Genomic DNA, 26,485 nt, shown 5'->3' on the forward strand with positions numbered 1-26,485 from the left:
TTCTTCTGTCAATATGATTCATACCACATGCCTGAGGTTTTCATTAATCCATGAATGAGTACACACATGCTACAGGATTCCAGAATACAGACATGATTTGTTAGCCTCATTAAAAGTGCTAAAAAAACATGTTTTGACTGAAGTTATTTAAAAATGCTGACATTGCTTGTACACACTTGTAATCTAGTAACTCAGGAGAGAGCTCTTAAAACCTTCGAAGAGTTCAAGGTCAGCCTGGTCTAAGTCGCAAGTTCCAAAACAGCCAGAGCTACACAGCCGCGACCCTGTCTAAGTAAGTAAGTAAGTAAATAAAACCAATGCACACTTGGGACTCTGGACCTGCTGACAATTGCATCCGCTGTGCTAGGGCCGTGAATAAGACGCATCTTTCTACTGCAGAAGTGAAAAAGCAACAACTATGATGTCTGCACAAAGTCTGCACGTCTTTAGCCCTTCCCATGTCTGCCTAGACTGTTGAGCACTGTGTGGCTGACTGCCTTGATTCTGAGAAGCCCCCTCCCTCACCATCTTCCCTGCCAGAGTGATGCTTTCATCTCAGCACTTGGGAGGCAGAGGCAAGTGGAGTTCTAGGACAGTCAGGGCTACCCAGAGAAACCCTGATAAACGAACACTCACTGCCCACCACCGAACAAAACCCTTCCTTGACACCGTGGCAGGCATGGTGCTTAGGAGGACAGAGGAAGCCCTTATAAGCCATGTCTCTTTTTGACGCTCTCCTGCCTGTCTTCCTCATGCACTCTCTCTTCCCTCAAAGGCAGTCCAGATTGAGAATTCCTTTTCTCCAAGTAGAGTCAGAGCAAATAAAGTCATTCTCTTGCAGTGTTCACGAGGTCCAGCAACATTGCCTTTTCCCTTTCCTTGTCAAGGAAAGTCTCTAAGCCCCCTTGCCCAGAAGGGTGAGCTTATCGGCCCTGTTGGGGTTCTGCTAGATGTGTGCCAACACTGGATCTACTGCTCATTCAACTGCACTATCAATTTGGTTTTGCTGGGTCTCTGAGCTACCACTTTTGAAGGCTCTTGGGTAATGAAAAAACAGATTAAATAAATTGGAAACCCTACTGTTCTGGTTTTTGTTATAGAGCAATAGCTGTACCCTCTCTGATATGAGAAACGTCACTTTTCTCTCCATATACAATGTCTCAAGGTCATGGAGAATAATGTAATAATGTAGGGTAAGAGAGAGAAACACCCTGAAGCTTCAATGTCAGAGTTCACCACCACAGTTAAATACACAGATTGAGAGATTCATAGCCATCGATCCATACGCTGACAACTAGTTTTGCCTTAGAAAGGGTCTCATGGGGCTGGTGAGATGGCTCAGTGGGTAAGAGCACCCGACTGCTCTTCCGAAGGACAAGAGTTCAAATCCCAGCAACCACATGGTGGCTCACAACCATCCGTAATGAGATCTGGCGCCCTCTTCTGGAGTGTCTGAAGACAGCTGCAGTGTACTTATATAAAATAAATAAATAAATCTTTAAAAAAAAAAAAAAAAAGAAAGGGTCTCATGTAAGTCCACACCAGTCTCCAACTTGCTATGCAGCCAAGGCAGGCTCCGAAGTCTTTACCCGCCAGCACTCACTTCCCAAGTACAGGGACCATGGGTCTGTATAACCACACCCACAAAAACTGGTATTTTAAATCTTTAGCATGGGTAATGGCAGTTTCAAAATTTATCTCTCTCAAACATTTTTGATGTAGACTCTACAAATCTAAAGCATCTGCTCCAACTAAAACACCTTAAAAATTTTACTGTTGTGTTAGGAATTGAACCCAGAGCCTTGTACATACTGAGCGCATGGATGATCACTGACTTGGGCCCCTAGCCAAGCCAGGTGGCAAGGCTGTAATCTGGACTGCGAGGCTGATGCAGAGGATCCATGAGAGTTCAAGGCCATCTGGCCTATATATTTGGTGAATTCTTTTCTTTAAAACAAAACAATACATAAAGAGTTTCTATTCAAGAGTGAAATGAAGACCTGAAGGCATCTATACTTGCTAGATTTGGTTTCAGATATGAGCAAGAATGAATCTCTGCAATTATTCTGACTTCTAGGACTTATGATATGAATGCAAATCTAAGGAGTTACCTTGTCTGTTGAGTATCACTGATAGAAACCACTACTTTAGAGAAACAGAAGGAAAGACTGTCTTTGTGTGTAAGAGCCAGTGCTATGCAGTTTTATAGCCAGCTGTGCATAGTGTCTCTTGCCTTGAGAATGACTGTGCTCTTTGCTCTAGTGTTTGCACTTCCTTCCTTGGTGCTCTGGTTAAATGAAGGCATTATGATAAAGAAAACAAGAGTTCACGTCAGGCATCTTTAATCCCAGGACATGGAAGCAGAGGCAGGCAGATCTGTGGGTTCAAAAACCAGCCTAACCCAAAAATTGAAAAAAGAAAGAAAAAAATACAGTTTATTTTCTTAGTAAGGATGACATCTAACTTTATCACCAGTAAGTCCATTGGCATGTGTTCCCTCCACTTAGCCTAGAGTTGCTCCAAAGAGTGTGAGTTTGGCAGGGCAGTGGCACACGCCTTTAATCCCAGCACTTGGGCAGCAGAGGCAGGTGGATTTCTGAGTTCGAGACCAGCCTGATCTATAGGGTGAGTTCCAGGACAGCCAGGGCTACACAGAGAAACCCTGTCTTGAAGAAAAAAAAAAAAAAGTGTGAGTTTGAGTTTGGCTGCTAATGTGGCAGCAATCTTATTAGCACTTGGGAGGCTGAGGCAGGACAGCCATAGAAAAAACTGAAGCCAGCCTGGGTTATAATACAGTGATGCCCCAAAAGAAAGAGAGGTCAAAGGGGTGGAGCAAGAGCTACTTCTGCTCATTTAAAAAAGGCACAAGGGCTCTCTTCAACTCCAAATTTCTTTGGGTCTTCTAGAGCAGAAACAGGTTGGATCCACACTGGTGCCCAGACTGCCACCATTCCCACAGCTCAGACGGGCGAGCAGCCACAGGAGTACCTGGTGCTTGGTGACCACTATGTCACCGAGCAGAACCGAAACACCAAGTGGTTAACAGGGCTTTTACAATGCCCTCCTTCAGAAGGGTTACTGAGAATAACATATTCATTAGGATTTCCAAAGACAGCCTGCAAGTATATAAACTAACTACTTTCTTTGCTATGGCTCAATTCACTGATTCTTTTAAAACGTTTTTAAAGAGAGTGAGAAACGAAAATCTATTTTAAGTTGCTTGAACAAAAATGATATACATTTGGAGGCTGGCAAAATGACCACCAAGACACACTGTGTATGGTATAGGAAGTTCTGAGAGTCTCAAAAGCCACACACCCTGGGAGAATCAGCACAGCCAGACAGTCGTCAGTCCCCTGGAAAAGTAATGCCAAGTGTCTTGGGAGAAAGATGACTCAAACATATCCATTCTGGCTTATCTCCAATGAGAACAGGGCCAGGAACACGGTGTCTCTCTTTCCTAATTTAGTTATCTTTTTCCCCAATGCTAAAACATCATATAAGAGCCTACCTGACATTTTGGAGCATTTGCTGTGCTGGGATTGATATTCCGTATTGCCTAAGAGTAAAAAATAAGACGGATAAAAATTACTTTAAGCCACATGGTTTGGCTGTGTAGGCTGACTTATAAATTGTATCCAGACATCTCACCATAGCACAGAATTCCCAAGCTACCCAAGAAACAGCAGGCTAAGGAGGATAGGAGCCAGTTAAGTCACCACAGAACACACTGCCCCTCACAGTCCAGCAGCACTGAGGATAGACAGCAAGACTTGACGCCAAGACAAAGGCAAACTTAGTAATAGTCAGGTAGGCTTTGTTTCTGTGTTAGAGGTAGCTGGGAGAAATAATTTTCAATGTTTCAGTGATAAGACACAGCAGTGGATGGAAGACGTTCACAAGAAGCCAGAGACCCTAAGATGTACTCAATTTACAGATTGCTAAACAAACAGTTCTAAATTAAAATGCAGTCCATTAGCATCAGAACAGAGGAGGTCTGACTCTTCAACATGGGTGAGACGACACAGGAGGCAGCAGAGAAAAAGTAGCAGAGGCCACCTGTAAAGAAGAAAGGCCACTTTGTTCAGCACCCACCACCCAAGAACAGCCAGAAAGCTTCTTTGGAAGGAAGAATTTTACAAGTAGCAGAATTGGCCCAAGAAACCCTGGCTAACTGACGTAACACAGTGACAGAGGTGCATCTCTAGGTTAAAAATGAGAGGACAGTATAAACTAAGTGAGTTTCTTATTCTGTTAACAATCTTGATTTTTGGCAGCCCACATGCATATGAAATTGCACTGCACACCCACCAGTCACATGGTCACAACAGAATAAAGACAACGAATCAGGCTTTCTTATTTTTATTCCTTCGAATTTGCGAGTGCGCCTGTCCTTAGTGTTTCATATAACTGGGAAGTACCCTTCCCTCTGCAGAGTGAGAGATAGAGGGAGAGGACAACAACTGTGTTAGTGTGCTTTCCCTGTGCATCTATTGTCTTTCAAGACAATTCTCTCATCGTCTGCTGGCACTAACCTTGTCAACACACCTGGATCATGGGGGCACATTATAAATGAGCACCAATAGCTTAAGTAGGAGGAGTCTGTCTGAGATTCCACGGCTTAGGTTAATCTTTAAGGTCAACATTCTAGGAACAGAAGTGTAATGTAAAACTAATTTTAAATATTCACAGTAGCTCTGATTTTAGAAAAGGCAATTTAGGAAGTACAGACACTATTGTGTTGGTAAACATCTTAGGGGGTGAGGAAAGAAACTTTGTTATTTTACAACCAAAACAAAACCAGAGTCTCTGGGGAAAGGAGATTGTTATGTCCTGGGTCCTCTCCTTTTGTACACTCTTGACCACTGTAATACGGTACCATTCATTCAAACACTTTCTATACAAATTTGAAAAGATCTACTACTTAACCAAAGACCAACTTCTTACTAATATAACAATATCTTAAATACTTTAAGATAAACAAAATAACTGGGTGGGGCTAGGGATTTCCTGAACCCAGGACCCCACACATGCTAGGCAAATGCTCTTTCACTAGACTACAGCTCAGTCCCAAACTTTTCTTGAGATCATTTCTTCTTCTTCAGCCTGATGACCAACATTGTTTTTTGAGGGAACTGGTCTCAAGTTCTTCACTGTCAGGTCCTCCTGCCCCTCAACGTGAAAAAACACACCAAATGAATCTAAGACATAGGATCTTATAAACTTGGGGAATAATCTGTATAATGTTTTAAATGAAATTCTTTGGCTTCCAATACTGAAGCATTTGTCACACACACACACACAAAAACCGTTTAACAGTATACTCTACAAATAATTCATTTAAGGTAGAAACTCTTTCTCCAAGGGACGGCCCAGAGTCCCTCCATTGTGAAGCGCTCAGAACCAATGTCTGTAACCCACCTGCACCTAGGAAGAAGCATTTCTTCTTAACTGCAATGACAACTGCACAGGTACTTTCCTTTTTTTCTTTTTGAAACAGTTTCATGTAGCTCAGGCTAGCCTTCACATTACAATGTAGCTCAGGCTGGTTGTGAGCTCCTGATCTTTTTGCAATGGCCTCCCAAATTCTGGATGAGAGGGAGAGGTGTGCATCACCACTCTGGCTAATAAATATAGCTTTTTATGATGTAGGGCAATGAATTACAGTGCATGTGAGCCAAGGCTAGTCAAGGAACGGGACAAAGACAGGCAGACAGAGCCTACTTTCACAAACCAAACATTCCTTGGTAGCTGATTGAAGCTAAAATGAGAAACACAGACTTGTGGGAGGAAAAGCCCAGAAGACAAAGGCTGCACTCTAACCTGTGGTCTCACCTGCCGAAATAATTCCTGTTGTTTCAACCGCAGTCTCTCCTTCTCCATCTGTAACTGCTGCAGCTGTATTTGCTGCTGCTGGTTGGAACTGCCTCCACCTAGGACGCCTCCCTGTGGGCTCTGGGGAGCCAAGGGTGGGGGCTGCTTCACTGGAGCACTCTGAGTGATCCTCTGGTTCATGGCTGAAATGAAACAAAGATTGTCCTCAGAGACTAGAAAAGGATCACTCAAGCATGCAAGGGGATAGAAGAGAAGTCAGCATAAAAGTGATGGCTGTGACTCATGGCTGCTACAACTGTTACAGATCCCTAAGGCAAAGGGAACTTGTGTAGCATCAGAACAGGAATCAAAGTGGCAAGTTGTACAAATAGATTAAAGGGCCAGCAAGATACTCAGCAGATAAAGGTACTTGCCAGCTAAGCCCTACAACATGAGTTTAATCAACGGAGGCCACAGATAAGCAAATTTGATGGCCCATATCTATTTTTTAAAATATTTGTTTGTGTGTGTGTATGTATGTATGTATGTATGTATGTATGTGAGTACATTGTAGCTGTCTTCAGACACATCAGAAGAGGGCATCAGATTCCATTACAGATGGTTGCAAGCCACCATGTGGTTGCTGGGAATTGAACTCAGGACCTCTGGAAGAATAATCTGTGCTCTTAACCACTGAGCCATCTCTCCAGCCCGGATGGCTCACATGTATAATCCCAGCACTCCCACTGTAAGGCAGAAGTAGGAGAATCTCCCGGAAGCTGGTGGGTTACATAATCTAGGTTTCACAGAAAGAGAGAGACCTTCATTTAGAACCTGTGCGGAGGAATGCCCTCACAACCAAACCACAATCATTAAAACAACGGATATGAATTGAATTAACAGTTCAAAGACCACTTTCTGAGAACTTGATCAACAAAATAACCAAGCCTGATTATTAATGTATTTCCATAGTGAATGTGCTATGGGGACCTGGAGCATACACCTTCCAAGAGAACCTGCAAGGAGTTTTGTTATTGTTCAGTTTGCTGTAGTTTTCTTGGCCTGGTTGTATTTTGCTTGGTTGGAGACAGGGTTACATTCTATAGAACAGCTGGCCTGTCACTCACTACAACTCCAGCTTACCTTCAGTCTGTGGTGATCCTTCTGCCTCAGCTTCCCCAGTGCTGGGATTGCAGAAACAAAACACCATTCCCAGCCCAATCTGTTTTCACCAAGTATGCTTTATAGTAACGTAATCTATTATCACCAACAATTAAAAAAAAAAAACAATTAAAAAAAATGGTCATTTTCTATATTTTAATACATGAAATGCTTACGGGGCTTAGGTTCTGTTTTGATGCTTGTCATATGTCATAATCCCAGAACTTCTCAAAATGAAAGGTCATTTTCTAACACTATTCATCTATTTATTGAATAGTTTTTAGGTTCCAATAGTATTTTTGTTTTGTCTGCATATGTCAGTCTGCCACATGTGTCCTGTGCCTATGGAGGCCAGAAAAGGGGCAATGGCCCCCTGGAACTGGAAATACAGATGGTTGCGAAGCACAGTGTAGATGCTGGGAATCAAGCGTGGTCCTCGGGAGGAGTGAAGGCGCTCATCCTGTGTCACCTGCCCAACCACTTGTACACTTTCATTAATTGTTAAATTAAGTTTACCTGTGCACTACTTGTGTGTCTGGCGCCCTCAGAGGGCAGAAGTAGTTGTTGGACCCCCGGAACTGGAGTTATAGAAGATTTCAGATCACCTGTGGATGCTGCTCTGTAAGAACAACCAGTGCTTTTTATAAGAGAAACAAGCTACGTAAAACCTTCAACTGTAAATAGGAGTGACAAGCAGGAAGGCACTGCATTGACAGTGGCTATCCATGAGTTTAGCTGGGGATACCGTTTCCCATGGACCTCAGCACAGGTTTGACTGAAATCTGCAGGGACAAGGTGAGTGGGAACACCCTTTCATCAGGTCCCTGTCATAGCACTGGGACAAAACTCAGGGGCTTCCACCAGCCAGAATTGTACTTAAGTATCACCAGGCTACATACTGGGTACAATACACAGACTTACTGCCAGCCTGAAGATGATGTTGTGGAGCCAACTCATCCTAAACAATATATTCAAGTCGTGAATCAGACTAAAGAACTGTTTTATTAAAACATTTAGATTTGAGTCTGATGCATCCTGTGGACACTGTTTAGATTCTGTTTTGAACAAACTACATATTTTTATATCATGGTTGTGTGTGTACACCGTGAGACACTCTTATGTACGGATGAATATATATAATCTTAAAAATTACTTTTAAAAGCTGACTGCTCTTCTGAAGGTCCTGAGTTCAAATCCCAGCAACCACATGGTGGCTCACAACCATCTGTAATGAGATCTGATCCCCTCTTCTAGTGTGTCTGAAGACAGCTACAGTGTACTTACATATAATAAATAAATCTTTAAAAAAAAAAAAAAAGCTGAGGTCAAGAGCAAATACCCACTGGAAAGAAAAGTGTCTTTAGTTGTAATTAATTGAAAGAGTACAAGTGGTTGGGCAGGTGACACAGGATGAGCGCCTTCACTCCTCCCGAGGACCATGCTTGATTCCCAGCATCTACACTGTGCTTCGCAACCATCTGTATTTCCAGTTCCAGGGGGCCATTGCCCCTTTTCTGGCCTCCATAGGCACAGGACACATGTGGCAGACTGACATATGCAGACAAAACAAAAATACTATTGGAACCTAAAAACTATTCAATAAATAGATGAATAGTGTTAGAAAATGACCTTTCATTTTGAGAAGTTCTGGGATTATGACATATGACAAGCATCAAAACAGAACCTAAGCCCCGTAAGCATTTCATGTATTAAAATATAGAAAATGACCATTTTTTTTAATTGTTTTTTTTTTTAATTGTTGGTGATAATAGATTACGTTACTATAAAGCATACTTGGTGAAAACAGATTGGGCTGGGAATGGTGTTTTGTTTCTGCAATCCCAGCACTGGGGAAGCTGAGGCAGAAGGATCACCACAGACTGAAGGTAAGCTGGAGTTGTAGTGAGTGACAGGCCAGCTGTTCTATAGAATGTAACCCTGTCTCCAACCAAGCAAAATACAACCAGGCCAAGAAAACTACAGCAAACTGAACAATAACAAAACTGCATTAAAAAAAAAAAAAAGCTAAAAATAAATACCCCTTGTTTCTTACCACCAACTTCTAGAAGACCACTCTAGACAGAATCAATACTACAACAGTGTTCCTTACTGCTGACTGCAGCACGCCAACTAAAGCTGGATTGGTCAGCATGGATCTTCAGAACTAAGCTTATCTGACTCTTCAAAGACACCCAAATCGGAAGAAACAGGACATCAAAAGCCCAGGCAGGACCAGTTGACACAGAAAACTGAGATGGTCATGTGATGGAGTGGGGGGTGGGTGTCCTCTCATGGGCTCACCTCTGCGGTGCTGTCTGAACACAGCTCACTCACCTCCTGGACATCTTGGCCAACAAGACACAGGAGACACCAGTATACTCACACGGGGCGCAGCAGGGACCCCACAAGCGGCAAAGAAGACACAACACACTTTGTTTCCAGGGAGAGGGGGGCGGAGCAGTGAGAGACAGACAGAGAAGCTCTTCAAATTTTTTCTCTGAAAAGCAGCTCCTGAACCACCTACACCCACCTCCAGTTTTAATCAACTCAAAAATAGGCAAAGGGAAAAATGTCAAAAACAAAACCATGAACAAAAACACCACATACACACTCCCCGCTAAAACCTTGTCTGAGCTACTTACACGGCAAAGAGTAACTGCCCCAAACTGCATTTCAATCTGTCTGACAGCCAACCAAACTGCCCAGCACTGTCGATAAAGGGCCAGGGCTCTCCACAAGTCTCCTTAGGCTTTGAGTTTTCAGACTTCAGGTCACTTTTAAGGGGCAAGAGGGTAGCCAGGAAACCTGAAGTCAATCCTGGAGGACCACATGGTGGAAGGAAAGAACGACTTCCGAAGCTGTCCTCTGATCAAGCATGCACTGGATAAAAATGTGATACAAATTTAACTTTTAGGTTTATACAATCTCAAAACCATAGACTACTACTATAAATTACAGTGCTGGGCAGTGGTGGCGCATGCCTTTAATCCTAGCACTTGGGCAGCAGACGCAGGCGAATTTCTGAGTTTGAGGCCAGCCTGGTCTACAGAATGAGTTCCAAGACAGCCAGAGCTACACAGAGACACCCTGTCTCAAAAAACCAAAAATCAAAAAGAATTACAGAGGCGCTAGTCTTAGCTTCAGGACCATTAATTTCTAGTAACTTTAGTAGGTATAAAATTTAAAGCCTGAACTTTTTGTAACAGAAACATTAATCTACATCAATTCTTTTGAGGAAAAAAAAAGGCAATTATGCTTGTTGAAGGAATGACCTTCTAAAACTACAGAAGAAACAAATGGGTTTTGTTGATTTTAAAGTACAAAACGCTCAGGGCGTTAACATGATGTAAGGGGCTGAATTAGCTACAAAAAAATTGCAGTAAGTTGGCACAGTAATTAATCTGCCCATCTGGTATTTTATAATACTGGTGTTTCTCACTATGGAAATCTGTGGCACAGAAGGAATCAGGATCCACAGCAGGTGGTGGTACATGTCTGAAAATAGAGGCTAGTCTGGGCTACACAGTGAGATCCTGCCTCAAAGAGCTGGAGGGTGGGAAGGTGGGTAGGTGGGTGAACCATGCCCTTAACTAAGGTTATTATCAATGTATAGCTGGCTTGCCAAAACTTAGTAAACCATACATCTAAGTGATGTAGTGATTTTTCTTTTAACTAAGATAACTGAAGTAGCATCGAGACAGTGTTACTTTGTAAGGCCAGCTGTAATGATGTGAACCAAGCTGGCAATCCACCTATCTCCCAAGTGCTAGGGTTAAAGGTCCACTACACCCAGGCAAGTATTCCTATCCTTAACTCATTAGACTAGGGACAACAATTAAGTAATTCAATCCATTTCCCCCTCCAACCTTCAAAAGGCTGAACTTTTCCCCCAACAGCACAATTCGGATGATGGAACGAAGAGAAAAAAGAAGACGACAAAGCAGAGTATCTCGGTGCACACCTGAGTGATCCAGTACACAGGAGACTGAGGTAGGGTAGTGTCCTGAGAATAGGCCTCAGAGACAGACATAGTCCAAAGAAGAGTCCTCCCCTTAACACCTCCTTCTGCACTCTGGAGAAGGAGATGGGAATTGAGATGAGATAGAGGGTGTGTTCTAACTGGTCTTCAGCTTTCTATCCACAGCTGCCACACTTCTCCCTAAATGAGGTTGACAGTCTTATTTGGAAGAAAGGGTCAGACAGTGACAGGCACTCAGTGGGAAAGAGGACGTGTTACTCATGGCAGATTCCCCACATGGGCTTGTCTCTGATTTCCACTTGATGCATTGCTATGGTGCCTTTCACCACAGCCAACCTCTACTGGGGGGGGGGGGGGGGGGGGCGGCGGCACACACACCCTGGCCTGCGGCTCCTTTCCTTTTATTTTCCCCTGTCCTGTTTCTTCACCTTACTGCTCCTTCACTGTGGGACACAGTAAAACTAGTCCTGTCCTGAGCTGATGACATGCTGTTGAGGGACAGACATTTTGAGGTGACCTGGGGTCAGGGTCACAAAGGAAAATGACAAGCAGTAAAACTAAAATCTGAGACCACCCTAGTCTGACCCCCAAATCTGCAACTTCTTTTCTTTCAGTCTTTAAGCAGTAACTAGCCCATCTTCAGCACTGTTTAAAGTTGATGCAATCAGAACCTGAAACTTAAGCACTCAACCTTTTTATTTTTGAAACATTATTTACTGGGGGTGGGGGAATATAACCAAACTGCCTACCAACTTAAAAGGAGTCAGTTCTCTCCTCCTACCATGTGGGTCATAGGGATTGAACTCAGGTCACCAGGCACGTAAGCACCTTTAACAATGAGCCATCTTGCTGATCCCCAGAACTACTTGGATATTTAATAATCTTACGTATCAAAGTACTCATGTCAAGAAATGCTTACGGTAAAGAAGCGCTGGGAGATTGACAGGACTTACTTATGGCAGTTGTTGTGTCATGGTGGTCTCATGTAAGTTCTAAATGTAGAAAAAGGCAGGTCTGTGACAAGAGCACCTTTAGGCAGTGGGGCCAACCCTGCTAAGGACACCAGTAGAGTCTGCTCTGCTCCACCAGCAGCACCCTCATCCTCACCAGCCATTTGCCAGGACTTTTTCTGGAGATAGGGCTTATCTCTAGATGAAAGATTAACATAACAGAGCCTGGCTCCTCTTCAAAGTAAATCCCAGCTGTGCCCAAAAGGCCACAGTAGGCCTTAATGTGGCTGGCCTCTGAAAACCAGAGCCCTCAGCATACAGTTGTTAACTGCACGCGAGGGTCCAGATACAAATGTTTCTTTCCTTTTTCCTATGCTTGATATCTCACATAGTGCACAGATATGCATAAGGGCAAAACTGTCATATATGTTAAGTAAAATAAAATAAAAATAATCAATTCATTAAAAAAAAAATGACAAGAAAAAAAGGGGGGGGGGATAATTTTAACCCCAGCATTCAGGAGGCAAAAATCAGAGATCTCTCTTTGAGGCCAGCCTAGTCTACATAATGATTTCCAGGCCAGACAGGGGTACACAGCAACACCTATCTGACACAAAACAAAAACACAAGCACAGATTCCTCATGTTTGAACTAAAAGTACTTTACTCACTGAGCCATCTATATCCCTAGCCTAAAATATGACATAATTTAATATCGGCACAAATACGACAAGACCCATATTCTCTAATGCGGTTAAAAAGCCGCCAGCCTCTTGTAGCAACCAGCATTAACATTGACAGAGACTCATCTTTCACAAGCATATGCTAACCACGCATAAAAAACAAGATGTAAAAAACACACACACCACACACAAATCTAAATAAGTGGGAAGTTGATACTTGAAGCGGGCAATAAGTTATAGCTTATCCTCCATCCTAAAAGACTGACAGACCCCTTTCTGCCTTTCCGTTTGGCTAGCTAAGACTTAGTTGTTGTCTTACTATGGATCTGGAGAACACAGAGAAGCAAACTCCACACGCATGGAAGCAATAACTGACACATGTGCTTGTATCTGCATGGCCCCAGGGTCAGAAACGAGAGGGGACAATTTATATTTCTTTGGCAGAGATAAAACACTACCCACTACAGCAAACTTTGGGTTTCAAGGCGAGAGTGAACTCCAGCAGCTAAGAGCTTGCTTCTCTCTGCTGTTACTCTACATCAGAGAAGCCCACTAAGTCCTTCTCCCCGCCCCCTCAGTTACACTCCAGCTCTGACTGAAAAGGTCTGGAACACATTACAAACTGGGCCACAAAATAAAAGGCTCTGGCATGCAGTCAAGCCTGTCTGGAATACACATACACAGTAGGCCCTAGAAGGGGAAGGGACGGCAGGGAGGAGGGGACCTTAGTCGGGATCTCTGTCACTTGTGTGTGTGTGTGTGCTGGGGGAGGGGGGTTCTTGTATATTTTTTCCCACCCCAAAATACCCACTCTTTCCTAAAAAACCCAGCTGTAGGTATGATCAACAGATAAAACAGCCAAGCTTCTCTTCACTGCTAATGCTTTCCCCACTTTCTTCTTTCTCTCTCTCTTAAAAGCAACAACACACACCATGGGCACACACATACACATAGTTAAAAGTTACAGGGAATGGTACAGCACAATTCTTCCAAGCTCTCCAAGGGCAGATGAACCAAATCATCAAATATGCTTTAAGGAAATGAGGCTCTTATCGTTCCGGTTGACACTAGTGGAGCATCTGAGGATTTCCTACCTCAAAGTGTCCTGCTTGAACCACAAAGGCTTATTCAAGTATTAACAGAACCTCAAGTTGCAAACTGCTAACATGTATGTTACTTCCTAACACTACAATGGGTCTTGAAGCACAAACACTATCTGTCAAAAAAAAACGATGGCCTAGGCTACAACCCCACCTTTGATTTTTCTGCAGGAAGGGGTGAAGGGCGGGAGGCGAGAGGGGCGCTTAACTAGCCAATAAAGCTGACATTTGAGGTAAACCCAAACACTGCTTTTTATTGTTGTGCTGTCTGTTTCCAAGTAAACAGATGGCACTGGAGGATTGTATCTGAGGCTCTAAGTCTCTCTCCGGGGAAGTTATTTTTACACGGCCCCAGCGTTGTTTTAGTGGCATTCACAGAGTTAATTCTCCTTTCCAGTAAAGCCTGTGGCGTGCTCAGGTCAGCCCCTGGGAAGCTTCAAAGGCTCCACACGGTGTCTGACTGCTCACGGTCTGTGTCTGACCGGCTCACTGGTCCGCACATTGTTTCCATTAAGCAGCACCGGGCGGGGCTGAGGCGAGTGCTCAAACCACATTATATGTTCCCTTTTAGCTCCATTTTCCATGCTTTGCAAGGAAAAGTTCAGAAAGCCAACAGATGAAACTACAAACAGGACAAAAAGGCCGCGAGTGGGAATAGAGACCCTTAGCAACCCGAGCACACTGGGAGGAGGCCTCTGCTTTGCTTCCCATTTCCTAAGTAAAAAGTGAAGGGAAAGACCTTAATGTAAAACTATGTTAGAAAGCCCCACCAAGTGTAAGACTCTTTCCTTAGACCTGTTCTCCTGCTCAGAGCTGTTCTCTACCTTCAGCCCTGACAGTGCAGCACACCGAGCACGCATGCACATCTCTGGGGAAAACAAACTCAGTTCCATTTTTTAGAACACAAGGGGCCTGTTTCCAACAAGATCACCATATGAATGAAGCAATGACTCCGGCCTGGAGCTTTACAGAATTCACCACCCCGCTCAGGCTGGAATGCTAATTTGGACCTAGATTTCTCAGGTTTAAAAAACTAAACACTTAAACAAAAAACAGCAAAAACCCAGCAAGGAAAGAAGTTGGGTATACAGCACTTGCTACCAAAGGTGTTGCAGATTCTGATTTTTTAAAGTTTTCTTAAGTCTCCCTAGCCCCCACACTATCATCAAAATAACCACAAAGGTTCTAAGATAAACCTTTACCAAAACGAGGGTCAAGCCTTGGGTCCAGCCAGGATGTGGTCTTGTTCTTATGGTTTATGTAGTAAACTTCTCCATCCTGAGTCATGGCTTGCTCCCATCCATCAGGAAGAGGTCCTACAAAACAGAAATCAGACTAGTTGGTTTTGATCTGGTACACTTCAAAAAGCTGAGAGGTACTCCTTTAAAAAAAGACAGACGCAATCAGATAAAAAGCAATGAATGCATTAAAACAGATTACAGCCTATGTTAAGAGAAAATAAGGCAGGGCCACCTAACTGATTATCCGCCACAAAAATCAAGTCATTATGAAAATCAAATCAATAGTGAAATTGGAATCCCCAAAGGCACAGGTGAGAACTTTAAGTGGTCAGACTAAAAGCACACTGTAGCCGACAGTCATGGTCCATTATTTACGGGACTACCTCACACCAAGAAACCCAGACTATAGATTCAACTCCAAGGATTGGACTACAAAACTCTGCTAGCATGAGAGGATTATAGCTGAAATTGTGAGTGTGTTGGTAGGGCAGAGAGGTCTTTGAAAGGTGGCACCTACTGTGAGGTAAAAAGAATGTCCTATTTTCATAGACGCAAGGAAGCATCTTCGAAGTATCGAATGGCAAGAGCCCAGAATGAAAATGATGGGTGGAAGAAGCAACCCACATCACCCACTAGACACACACCAACCAAACTTCTAACCAAGGCGACGGCTCACTCCCGAGGTATTGTTGAAAAATACAGGAACCTTTTAAAAGGTCAGAGTCCTGAGACACTGAGTGACTGTAGATACACACAGTGATTACTTAGTGCTCGGCTTACCTGACCTCTGGCCACCATTCCACCCGTCAGCAATCAGCCAGAAGAACCACCAGCTCCATCCTGGCCTCCTCTGCGCTCAGAGTCCACCTAAAGACTGCACTAATGTTCTGTTTAGCTCGTCTGAGAACCATCAGCCCAAGGGAAGCAACAGGCAGTGACCGTTCATTTCCACCTTTAAAAGTCATTGTGACTTCTAAAACCACAATGATTCCACCTTGTCCCCACACAGATGAACAATCAGGTGTGCCCAGGGTAGTCTGAATTCATGTTCCACTTCTGTTTCCATTTCTGCTTCCTGGCACTATAAATCTGCTAGCCCAAACTCTTGTCTGCATTCCTATATTACAAGAAAATGTCAAGCTTTTACTCATTGTTACTTTCACTAAGAATGGTAGCTTTACAAGTCAGGTATAGTCCCCTACACACATGCAATCTCAATGATTCAGGAGACTGAGGCCACTTCACACAACCACAAATTCAAAGCCAGCACTAATTTAGTGAACCTTATCTTTAAAACAATTTTAGAGGGTAAGCAATATAAGTCAAGGGGTGAGATCTTGCTCAGTACATGTTAGACCCTGGGTTTGATTTCTAGTTTTGAAAACAAACATGGGCTAGAGAGATGGCTCTACGGTTAAGAGCACCAACTGCTCTTCTGAAGGTTCAAATCCCAGAAACCACATGGTGGCTCACAACCATTCGTAACAAAATCTGATGCCCTCTTCTGGAGTGTCTGAAGACAGCTACAGTAATACTCACATATAATAAATGAATATTTAAGAAAAAAAAAGGAAAAGAAAACAAACATTAGTTCAGAATGTTTTCTACTAATATCAGTCTACCATTAAAAAGTTGAATGAAAACCTTGAAAGAGAGTTACAGATGTGAATGAGAGTGCAAGATCAGTTAGAATTGCATCTTCTCTCCCTTATCAATTAGTTACAAATGAAACCACGTATTTACCTTAAAGATGATAACAATCTTATGTGCACTCCATATCAAAATGTAACTTTAAAGCAGAAAAGACTACCTATTTATCTCTGTCTTTCACATTTGCTGTGTAGAACTACAACGTTATGTGGACACAGGCTAAATTATAAACAGGTATGATGCTCTTGGAAGGAGAGCGAGAAGAGATAAGAAGATACAGCTCAATCACAATGTAACCTTTGGTAGAATCAGGAAAGGAAAGCTGAGAAAAGGAGGTCTAGGCTACAGCCCTGAGGTCAGGTGCTCACCCAGCAGGTATGATGCTAGCCAAAAAATGTCCAAGAGTGTCAGTCAGCCAATGTGTTCACAGATGAAAACAAAGATCTGTAACTAAAAAAATTCAGGAAAACAATACAATCAGGACTTCAGTAGACGTGGTCCTGGAGAGGAGTTTGGTCCACTGGGTGTATAAAAGATAATGGTGTTTTCAAAACTAGACGACCATGTCTGATTCCTCATACCAAAGTCATTTAGGTGAGACGATAAATATTGAAAGGAAAAGAAAGATTGTTGCAGAAGATGGAGAAAGAGACCAATATTTTAAATGAGATGGAAGAAGAGGGTTAGAAAAAGGCAGAATTAGAATAAGCAAGAAAGACGATTAAAAAATAATTTAAAATTTAGATTTATCCTCAGGAAAATACAATTTTATACAGAATTCGCCAATATCGTTTGATCTATAATTATCTACTAGAACAAATTCTAACTTCTTGAAGTATTTTAAACAACTTAAGATAAAATAGACTGCAACACAGGAGACTCAACCGCCTGTTCCTGCCTGTGTGGTCTTGCCTTGGTAATAATTCAGGAAAACTATTTGCATTTCTACCCAACAGCAAAGTCTTCACCGCCCCTGTGTTAGACCGGCCCCTCCTCACCTGCCTGAGTCAGAAATCGCAGAGGACAATGAGAGACTGGCTGCACATACTCTGGGCATAGTAGCTGCCTTAGAAAGTACTTCTAGGAGGAAGTGGTTCTAAAATCTAGGCCAATTTCAAATGAGTCTATGCTGCTGTCATTACACAGCAGGCAGTTCTGCACTCTTTGCAAGCAACTATTAACTCAATTAAAAAGCTCACAACATAGAAACAATTATCTACCACCTAAGTCAGAAAGTGGCAGACTTGGGATTCAAAGCCAGTCGAGTTCTCTAGAACACTGAAAACTTGACCAACAGCAGTCAAAGCTGCTCTGCTCATTTTTTAAATTTCTTTCTGAAACTTGAAAATGTCTCAGACATTATGGGTTATGTAGACCACGTCCCCTTTAAAGCATTGCACAAGTTAATACTAAGTCCCTCTCCCAATCTATGTGCTGATTAACAACAGTTCATAAGACATGCCCCCATATTCAGAATGGGGAGGGGGGAGGAGAAAAGGGGGGAAGGGGGGGAGAGAGAGCATAAAATCCTTTTGCCTCGATTTCTGTAGTATCATTTTTCTGTACAAGCTTAGATGTTTGAATCTAAATAAAAATAAAATAAATATACTGATGAACCCGCTTTAGAAAATAAGTGCCCAATGTATTATCAGAACCCCACTCTACCCCCATGACTCCCAAGTCTCACTGAGGCCTTGCTGGTGTGCCGCAGCACCCTTCTAGACCACATACTCAAGGTGGAATCCTGCTGCTTCCCAGGGTCCTATATCTTGAGCTTACGACTTGGCCTATTCTTGGCTAAACATTTATTAACCTTCTAATCCTGGGCAAGCTCCTTAACCAGTGATGGTTCCTTTTATCTACAGAATGTAGATGAGCACGCCTACATAAGGAAGAAAGCTCCACACAGAATGCTTATTGTCGGTGCCCTAGAACAAATGGTCCTGCTTCTAGAAGAGCAACCACTCTGGTCCACTGAGTCATCTCTCCAGCCAAGGTTGTGTGTGTTTGATTTTACTGGAATTCTCAGAATGTTCAGAAGACTCCGAACTCCTCACAGGTATTCTGACATGTCTCCCGTCTGTTCCTGACTCTGCTGTGTCTCAGGTCTCAGCAGGTACTCTCACAGCTAACCTTTCCTTCCCTCTCACTAAACTGTTCACCGGGTCCAAAAGCAAGCACTCTTTCTCCCATTCACCAGTTACACTCGGCCATCCTCCATGACTCCAAATGGCCTCCTTGCTAACTTTGACTGGCTCCTCCAGTTGACGTCACTCTTTTCCCAGCATATGGCTCAATGGGCTAGCTACCATACCCTGCTTGGATTCTTTCCCTTTCCTCCGCATAGATGGGTGGCTCCCCCTTGAGTCTACCTAGGTCTCAGTCCACAGCTACAGGAGCTACGGAAAAATCCACAAGAGGCTATCTCCTCCAGCCCTTGATCACTTAAAGTTGTAACTAGTTTATCCTCCCCTTTGCTGTTTTAACGACAGGAAAATACGATGTGTCTGTCTATAACCTGGTCTTGTGATTTAAGCAGTGGCTGGCATGCAGGAAGGGCTTGAATAATGGCTGAGGGTGGGAATGCACCTCTGCTCCCCTTGGTGAGCCCTTCCCGACAGCCATCATCTACTGCTTCCTGTGTTTGGTCTGCTGGCTCAGCAATCACCTGTGTAACCCTCCCTGTTATGATTTTTACAGAAAAGGCAACATTTGCTGGTATTTGTTGAATCAATGATTTTGGAAGGACAGTATCTAGTCTCAAGGGACAGCAGTTACAACTGTCAAATCTCACATATTAGTATCATGGAATGCCAGAGCGCCTGGGACATGCCACTCACGGAACTCAGGCTCAGATAAAAACACTGCTGTACTCATGGCATCCTGACATTGTCCACACCAGCACCCCTCCCTTCAGGAGTTAACTCGACGAGGGGCTGGAAAGATGGCTTAGAGGTTTAGAGTACTGGCTGCTCTTCCAGAGGACCTGGGTTGGGTTTCCAGCATCCACAACCATCTCCAACCCAGTTCTGGGGGATTGACACCCTCTTCTGGCTTCCAAAGTTACCATGGTACACAGACATACATGCAAGTAAAATACCATACTCATTTTAAAAAAGAAAAGTGACTGAGTCCCAGTTGAGTGGGCATGGGTACAGGCTTGGAGCTATTTGAGAGGACAGACAACCTTAGGGGCCACACCAATGAAGAAAAACGACTCCCTCCCCCAGCAGCCAACTGCCAGTGGTTCCTTGGCTAGGAGCAAGTCGTCCTAAACCCCTCCTCACACCCATGCAGGAACATGGACAGGCTTCATCTTCTGCAGATTGCCACAGGCTGTGTGTGAGCTTCTGCATTTAAGAGTCATGTCAGGTCCACAGCACTCACAGCATAGCAGCATTTCACAACACTCCTCCCTATTCTTTTGGCTCTTATAGTTTTTCTGCACCATCTTAAATGATGTTCCACAAGACTTAAGAGGACATGGGTCTGTTATATATGTCCCACTTAGGGTTATGCATTAAGTATCACATCAGTTTTCTCAAAGTGCTCAAGTAGACTTCAAACTGACAAAGTAAAACAATCGTCTTTCATTAACACCAAAGGGAAGTTTTACCCACTGATTATTCTTACATGCATGTTTTTTATGTAAAAAATATGTAATATACTGCAGGATTTAATCCATTGCACTTACATTCCTGTCTATATATGGTAGTCTAGATGCCATTTTTGAAAAATTAACATCTTAAATCTTTCACACAAATACTCCTTCCATGAGTCACAAAAGCTGTTGGAGCAATAGTGACCAGAAGGATTTAGAAATTGGTGGAAAAGACAAAAATAAACTCCTAGGACTAACCGAGGGAGGAAATAAAACAGGATTTCATTTGGTCCTCAAATGCAAATAATTTAATCTCTTTTCACAAAGTTTCCAAAACATCTACAAAAAATACTGGAGAATAAGTTTAACATGGACATTTCTATCTTCGAGTCTTAATATTTAACGACTTGTTTTCCTCAGGAGAATTGGATAATGGCAATTAACATGGCAATGGCTTCCCCTGGTGTTCTCTGTCTGCTCCCGCTCTGCTGGTGGGCCAGGTAACAAAAGTTTACATTTGTTTCTTTTACAAGTTCAGAATTTACACCTAACAGTAACTATCAGATTTCAAATAACTCAATAATCCCAATAAATATATGGAAAGCATTGCTAATGTGTGCTCCCAGGTCAGATCAAGGGTGCTCCCTTTGGTTTAACTCAAGGCTTGGAAATGTCTCGCCAGCAATAGTTAGGTCTCAAAGCAAACAATAACCCTGCAGCAAGATATCCAGCGCCAGCCTATAACCCTTGACACTTGGGACACAGCGAGAAAGGTCCAAAGTGCAAGCCTAGTCTGGGTGATAAAATCCTATCAAGGCTGGCTAGATAGATCCTAAAAGCTCTGGCTGAGTTCAGTTCCCAGCACCCACTCCAGACCCAGGGATCCATGGCCTCTTTGTATGCAAGTGATCCAAATATATACACTCACACACACACAGTAAGTCAAGAAACAAAAATTTAAAACTGTTGATTAGAAAATATAAAAAAGGGGCTGGTGAGATGGCTCAGTGGGTAAGAGCACCCGACTGCTCTTCCGAAGGTCCAGAGTTCAAATCCCAGCAACCACATGGTGGCTCACAACCATCCGTAACGAGATCTGGCGCCCTCTTCTGGAGTGTCTGAAGACAGCTACAGTGTACTTACATATAATAAATAAATAAATAAATAAATAAAAAGAAAATATAAAAAGGTTAGCATGATGGTTTAGTAAATAGGGTCCTGCTGTCAAAACTAAAACCTGAGTTTGGTCCCCAGGTCCTGCATAGTAGGGGAAAATGATTCCCACAAGCTGCGCACCACACCCCTCCTTCCGAGGCACACCCCGACCCTATTTTGGAAGGGGGAAGAAGAGGGGGAGAAGGGGAAACAGGGAGAGGAAGAAGGGGGTAGAAGAGAGGGAGAAAGCAGCATTATTAAAGACACTGAAAAACAATTAACCAGTGTCCACCCCAGCATTCAGAAGCCAGGTCAAGATAATCCCAAGTTTGAGGCCAGCCTGGGGTGCAGTTGGACCTGCATCAAAAAACAAACAAAACACAAAAAAGTTACTTACAAATTCAACTACTCTGGTATGTACAAAAGGAGAAAAGAAAACCTGAGTAGCAGCACTGGGCTATGCAAAGGCCCTGATCCAGAGTGCGTGAGCAGCTCTGAGCAGAGTGAAGTCAGCCTTGTGCTGGCTAGTGTCAGGATTAACAAACTTCAGGATTCCTGGTACTGGAGACTAAGGCCATCTGCACACTGACTGGCCATTTCATCTTTGGGTGACTGACAGTTTCTATTTCAGCAAGAAGTTTGAAAATCCTTGTACTTCTTTCAAGCTGCTTGTTTGCACTTATAGACTGGGGGTTGGGAGCAGGGGATAGGGTCAGTGCTGGGAATAAAACCTCGAGCAAGGTTCTGTAAGTACAATACGTCCAATCTTTGACCCACATTATTATGTAAGAATAGTGGCTAGTTCTGAATTACTAACCAAGGTGCATGGATGGTTGGGTTGCCAGTTCAGCAGCAAAGTCTAAGCCTGGCTCAAATGAAGTCTTGGGTTTGATCCATAGCACAAAAAATAAATTAATTAATAAAAATAAAATAAAACAGGCTGTTAAAGCAAACCAAATCCCCCCCCCCCCAAACACCACACCACCACCACCACCACCACCACCACCACCACCGTCGCCTCCACCGCCTTTTGACACAGGTCTTATATACTCCAGGATGGCATCTGAACTATGTGGCTGAGCTAGTCTTAATGCCTGCCTGACCTTCCTGACACCATTTGCAGAGTAAAGGGTTGGTTATACAGGCTGAACCCCACTTCTAAGGGTTACAGATTACCATGCTTATGCTAATGTAGTCCCCCCCCACCAGGCCATGCTTCTTCCCTGTCTTCCTACCTCCTCTTTTGTAAACACTACCCCAAAACTTTTTCCATTTCAACTTGTCATTTCTCAGATTATCTGAATTGCCTTGTATGAAAAGAAAAACATAGCCATTTTTACTTAAAAACTTTGTGAAAAGTTATTTGTGAGATGTCAGGAATAACTAACAAGACAAGTTGGTTCCTTGTTGCACTGACTGTGAGCTTCATTCAAATATTATTCCTGCTTGAATTTTTATTAATAGTCTTGTTAGCATAGTACTACACTCATTAATATAGTGTTATGATGTTGAAATTTTATCTTAAAATAATCAAAAGGAAAAGATATCTGTATATGCAACACTGTACTGTCTGATTAAAGTAGAAAATAAGCTCACTACGTAACTAAAAAGCTTGAGACCTTGATCACAGAAAGCTTCAAAGATAAAGTTTATCTTTGTCATGGTTGACAGGTGTTTTAAATTAAATGAAGTAATAACCAGCTACCAGTAATTACAAATAGTTTATAAAATATTCTTTTTTATACCTTTTGTTTTTTGAGATAATCTAATTACATCGTTACCCCTTTCCCTCCAAATCCCCATATACCCCAATCAGGGCTGCCTTTCAAAGACACATGCCTCTAGATTGAAATTTTATCAACAGACCAATTATGCCCATCATCTTACGTGGGCACAAGGTTTGCTGAGATTACAGTTTCCTGGGGGTTGCAGCTCAGGGTAAGGGCACGAGCAGGGATTTGTTTTGATCTTCTGGTTCAAGATTGTATAGCTCTTCTAATTTTCATTTCAAAACATTTCATTTCACTCTGAAATGTCTACATGGAGAAGGATTAAAATATTCTTTAATTTATGTGAAGTAGCTGGGGATGGTAGCTCACATCTCAGCACCTGAGAGGAAGAAGATCAAGGAGTTCAGAGCCAGCTTTGGCTACTTAGTGCAAGGCCAGCTAGGGATACACAAGACCATGGTCTCAAATGAGAGTGTGTATGTGCTGAAGCCCCAGTTTAAGTGGAGGAGGGGAAGACAGGGGCGGGGGAGGGAGGGCAGTGGACATGGGGACAGTGTTCAGTGGAAGAGCCTTTGCCACATCTGGGTGAGGCCAGGAACTCAATTCTCTATTGGGAGAAAACAAAAAACCTCCAGAGTAAAAGCCACACACCACACACACCACCAGTGTCCTCAGCATTTAATAGACCAAGTAGCATGGTCTCTGGCTAAAATTTGTTTTATTCTGGAGACTTCCATATATAATAGGCTCCCACGATCCCCAAGTTTTAGGTGCATTGATTAAACCATCAATGTATAAAAAAAATTAAAGCTGTATATTAAAATGTATAGATATTTTGTTACTTCACAGTAATCCAGCATAACCAACTGTCTACATGGTTAGAGACCATTTACAGCACACACGAGTTTAAAGCAACACGCCTGTATTCTATAGGGGACCTGGACAGTTCTGACTTGGTATCCCCGAGATGGAAGTCTTGAAAACAATTGTGTGTGTGTGTGTGTGTGTGTAGCACTAGGTCTCACTTTGTAGTCTAGCCTGGGACCTGCAGCCATCCTCCTGCCTCTGCTCTTGCAGTGTTGGCTTCCTGGCATGTGTCATTACACAGTTTCCTTCTGAAGTAGTTAGTGATTATATTTTTTAAGGCCTTTGCTTCAGCACAGCTGTAGACCTATCTCTTCCTAGCTCACTGTACCGTCTAACCACAAAGTCCTCCTTAAAGGACAGTGTAATTACTAGAAACAAATCTCTAGAGCAAAGCATAGTTTCTGGTCTCCAATGTCACCCTGTCCTCTTTTGTCCCCTCTGCCACTTATCACATGGTTTAGAGACTAGGAGTGGGGTCTTAAGAGCTACTAGCAAGTTCTAAATACAGACTTCTATCACCTGAAAACCAGCTGCTGTTATAGCCCTGACTCTCATGTTAATATTTTAGACTCTCAGTGGGATGCTGGAGAGGAGAACACATGGCTCAGCTGGTATAAAGCCTCCCAAGCTTGATACTTGAGGTCAACTCTTACACCTGTGGCAGAAGAGAATCCAATCCCAAACCTTATGCTCTGACACACTGGAGCCTCTCCCCCATACATAATAACAAACAATCAAAATATAATTTTTATTGACAGGCATGGTCACAAACACTTTTAATCCCAGCACTAGGGAGGCAGAGGCAGGTGGAACTTTGTGAGTTTAGACAGTCAGGGCTCCATGGAGAAACTCTTTCAAAAGAATCAAACCAAAAAAGAGAAGGGTAAGGATAAACAAATGGATGAACAACTATGATAAAACAGTGTTCTAAAAGGAGTCAACCAACCTCAGTGAACACAGGCTGCCCTCATCTTCCACAGTAAGGAAGTGTCTGCTACTGACTTTTATTTGAAATCTGGTAGTTAAAGAAAAAAGTTACCAAAGTAAAACTACCAGTGAAAAATACCCACATCATTTTCACCTTTTAAATTCTAGGATTTAAATCAAATAGATTCTGAGAGTGCCAAAGTATATGCCAGCTGTGGGACCTTATTCTTCAGGAAGTCACCTTTATAATTAGTATTGCTCAACCCCATATTCTGCCCTTACTTTCATTTTCAGCCATCACCTTTTAAAGCTTGTTTTCAACCAAAGCAGGAGTGAGGTTAGGACAGGAGGAGGTCTCACATCTGCAAACCCTCCAGTCAAGTCTGCTACCAGATTCCTGCCCACTGATTGTTAGAAGCTCCACAGTTAGGAAAGCCAGTAAGCACATTAAGATGTCACTGGTGTTTGCTACCACCAGTCGTGTAGCATGACTGCAAAGGGGGAGGGGGTCATCAGACCCAGTCCAAGAGGAGCACTTCTTCCCATGTGTACCGCAGTGCCAAGGAGGCAGCTATGGCCTTGGACCCACTCAACAAAGAGAAAGGCTCACTGCACCTGACTAGGGAGGCAAAGAAGATGCTTCTGCTTACCACCTGTCATTTAAGCCAACAGCTTTCTTTCTATGGGGCTGGAGAGATGGCTCAGAGGTTAAAAGCCCCTACTGCTCTTGCAGAGGAACCAGGATAGGTTCCCAGCACCCATGCGGTGGCTTATAGCCATCTCTAACTGCTGTTTCCAGATGTGCCCTCCATGACCACCTACGTACATACATACAGGCAAAACCTATACATTTCAACTAAAAACATTATTTAAAACTCAAAAAATCTCATATACAGAAAAGAAACTTAAACACATAGGGGCTTTAAATGGATCGTATAACTTCCTGCAGCATCCATCTCTCCTCTATTGAGTAGGATTACTGCTCATTATGCAGATAAGGTAAAGCTGTAGTCACATATCTGTGTTTGCTTTTGTTTGGTTGAGACAGTGTCTCACTATGGAGCTTTGGTTGTTCTGGAAATCACTCTGTAGACCAGGCTGGCCTCAAACTCACAGAGCTCTGCCTCCTGAGTACCAGGATTAAAGGGTCCCCTCCCTGCACCCAGCAGTGAAGACTGTTTAGCAATGCATGCTACATCTAGAAGTAAGAGGGGTGGATGCTCAGTGGTTTATGGCACACAGTATCCTTATGAGTTTGAATCTAGCAAGATGGCACACAAACAGGCAGAGGCAGGCAAGTTTGAGGCTAGTTTCTGGCAGATCCCATCTCAAACCCAAACAAATAAAAAGGGAGTTTTGAATACCAAAGCTTGGACTCTAACACCCCTAAGGCAATAGTGCCATACAGCTGTGCTCTTCTCATCCTTAAAGCATTAAAATAAAACTACGTGCTTTCTATTCATATTACAAACGCATGAGGCAAGGCCATCCTAGACCCTGGACAGCAGCACTCAAACACAAACTCACAGGGTGGTAGAGGCAGGAGGAGCAGGGCTTCTGGGTCAGCCATCACTACATTAGACCATCTCAGGAATGCTTTGGGGGAGGGGGTGTTCAGGGGTAAAGGT

At 43.1% G+C, this 26,485-nt stretch overlaps 1 protein-coding gene across 2 annotated transcripts in view; it reads right to left on the minus strand.

Annotated features, from left to right (window-relative positions):
* Window positions 1-26,485, minus strand: part of Yap1 (Yes1 associated transcriptional regulator) — a 74,138-nt gene that overhangs the window by 14,564 nt on the left and 33,089 nt on the right. Inside the window, exons 4-6 of one of the 2 annotated variants that reach the window (XM_021171848.3) lie at window positions 14,889-15,002; window positions 5,836-6,017; window positions 3,512-3,559 (exon numbers count right to left, since the gene is read on the minus strand). In XM_021171848.3, the coding sequence (XP_021027507.1) occupies window positions 3,512-3,559; window positions 5,836-6,017; window positions 14,889-15,002 (344 nt within the window). The remainder of the gene's footprint in view (window positions 1-3,511; window positions 3,560-5,835; window positions 6,018-14,888; window positions 15,003-26,485) is intronic. The other variant, XM_021171849.3, reaches the window with a different exon arrangement.

The sequence above is a fragment of the Mus caroli genome, unplaced genomic scaffold (genome assembly GCF_978045245.1).
Source record: "Mus caroli unplaced genomic scaffold, Mus_caroli_1 scaffold_11, whole genome shotgun sequence".
Lineage (NCBI taxonomy): Eukaryota > Metazoa > Chordata > Mammalia > Rodentia > Muridae > Mus > Mus caroli.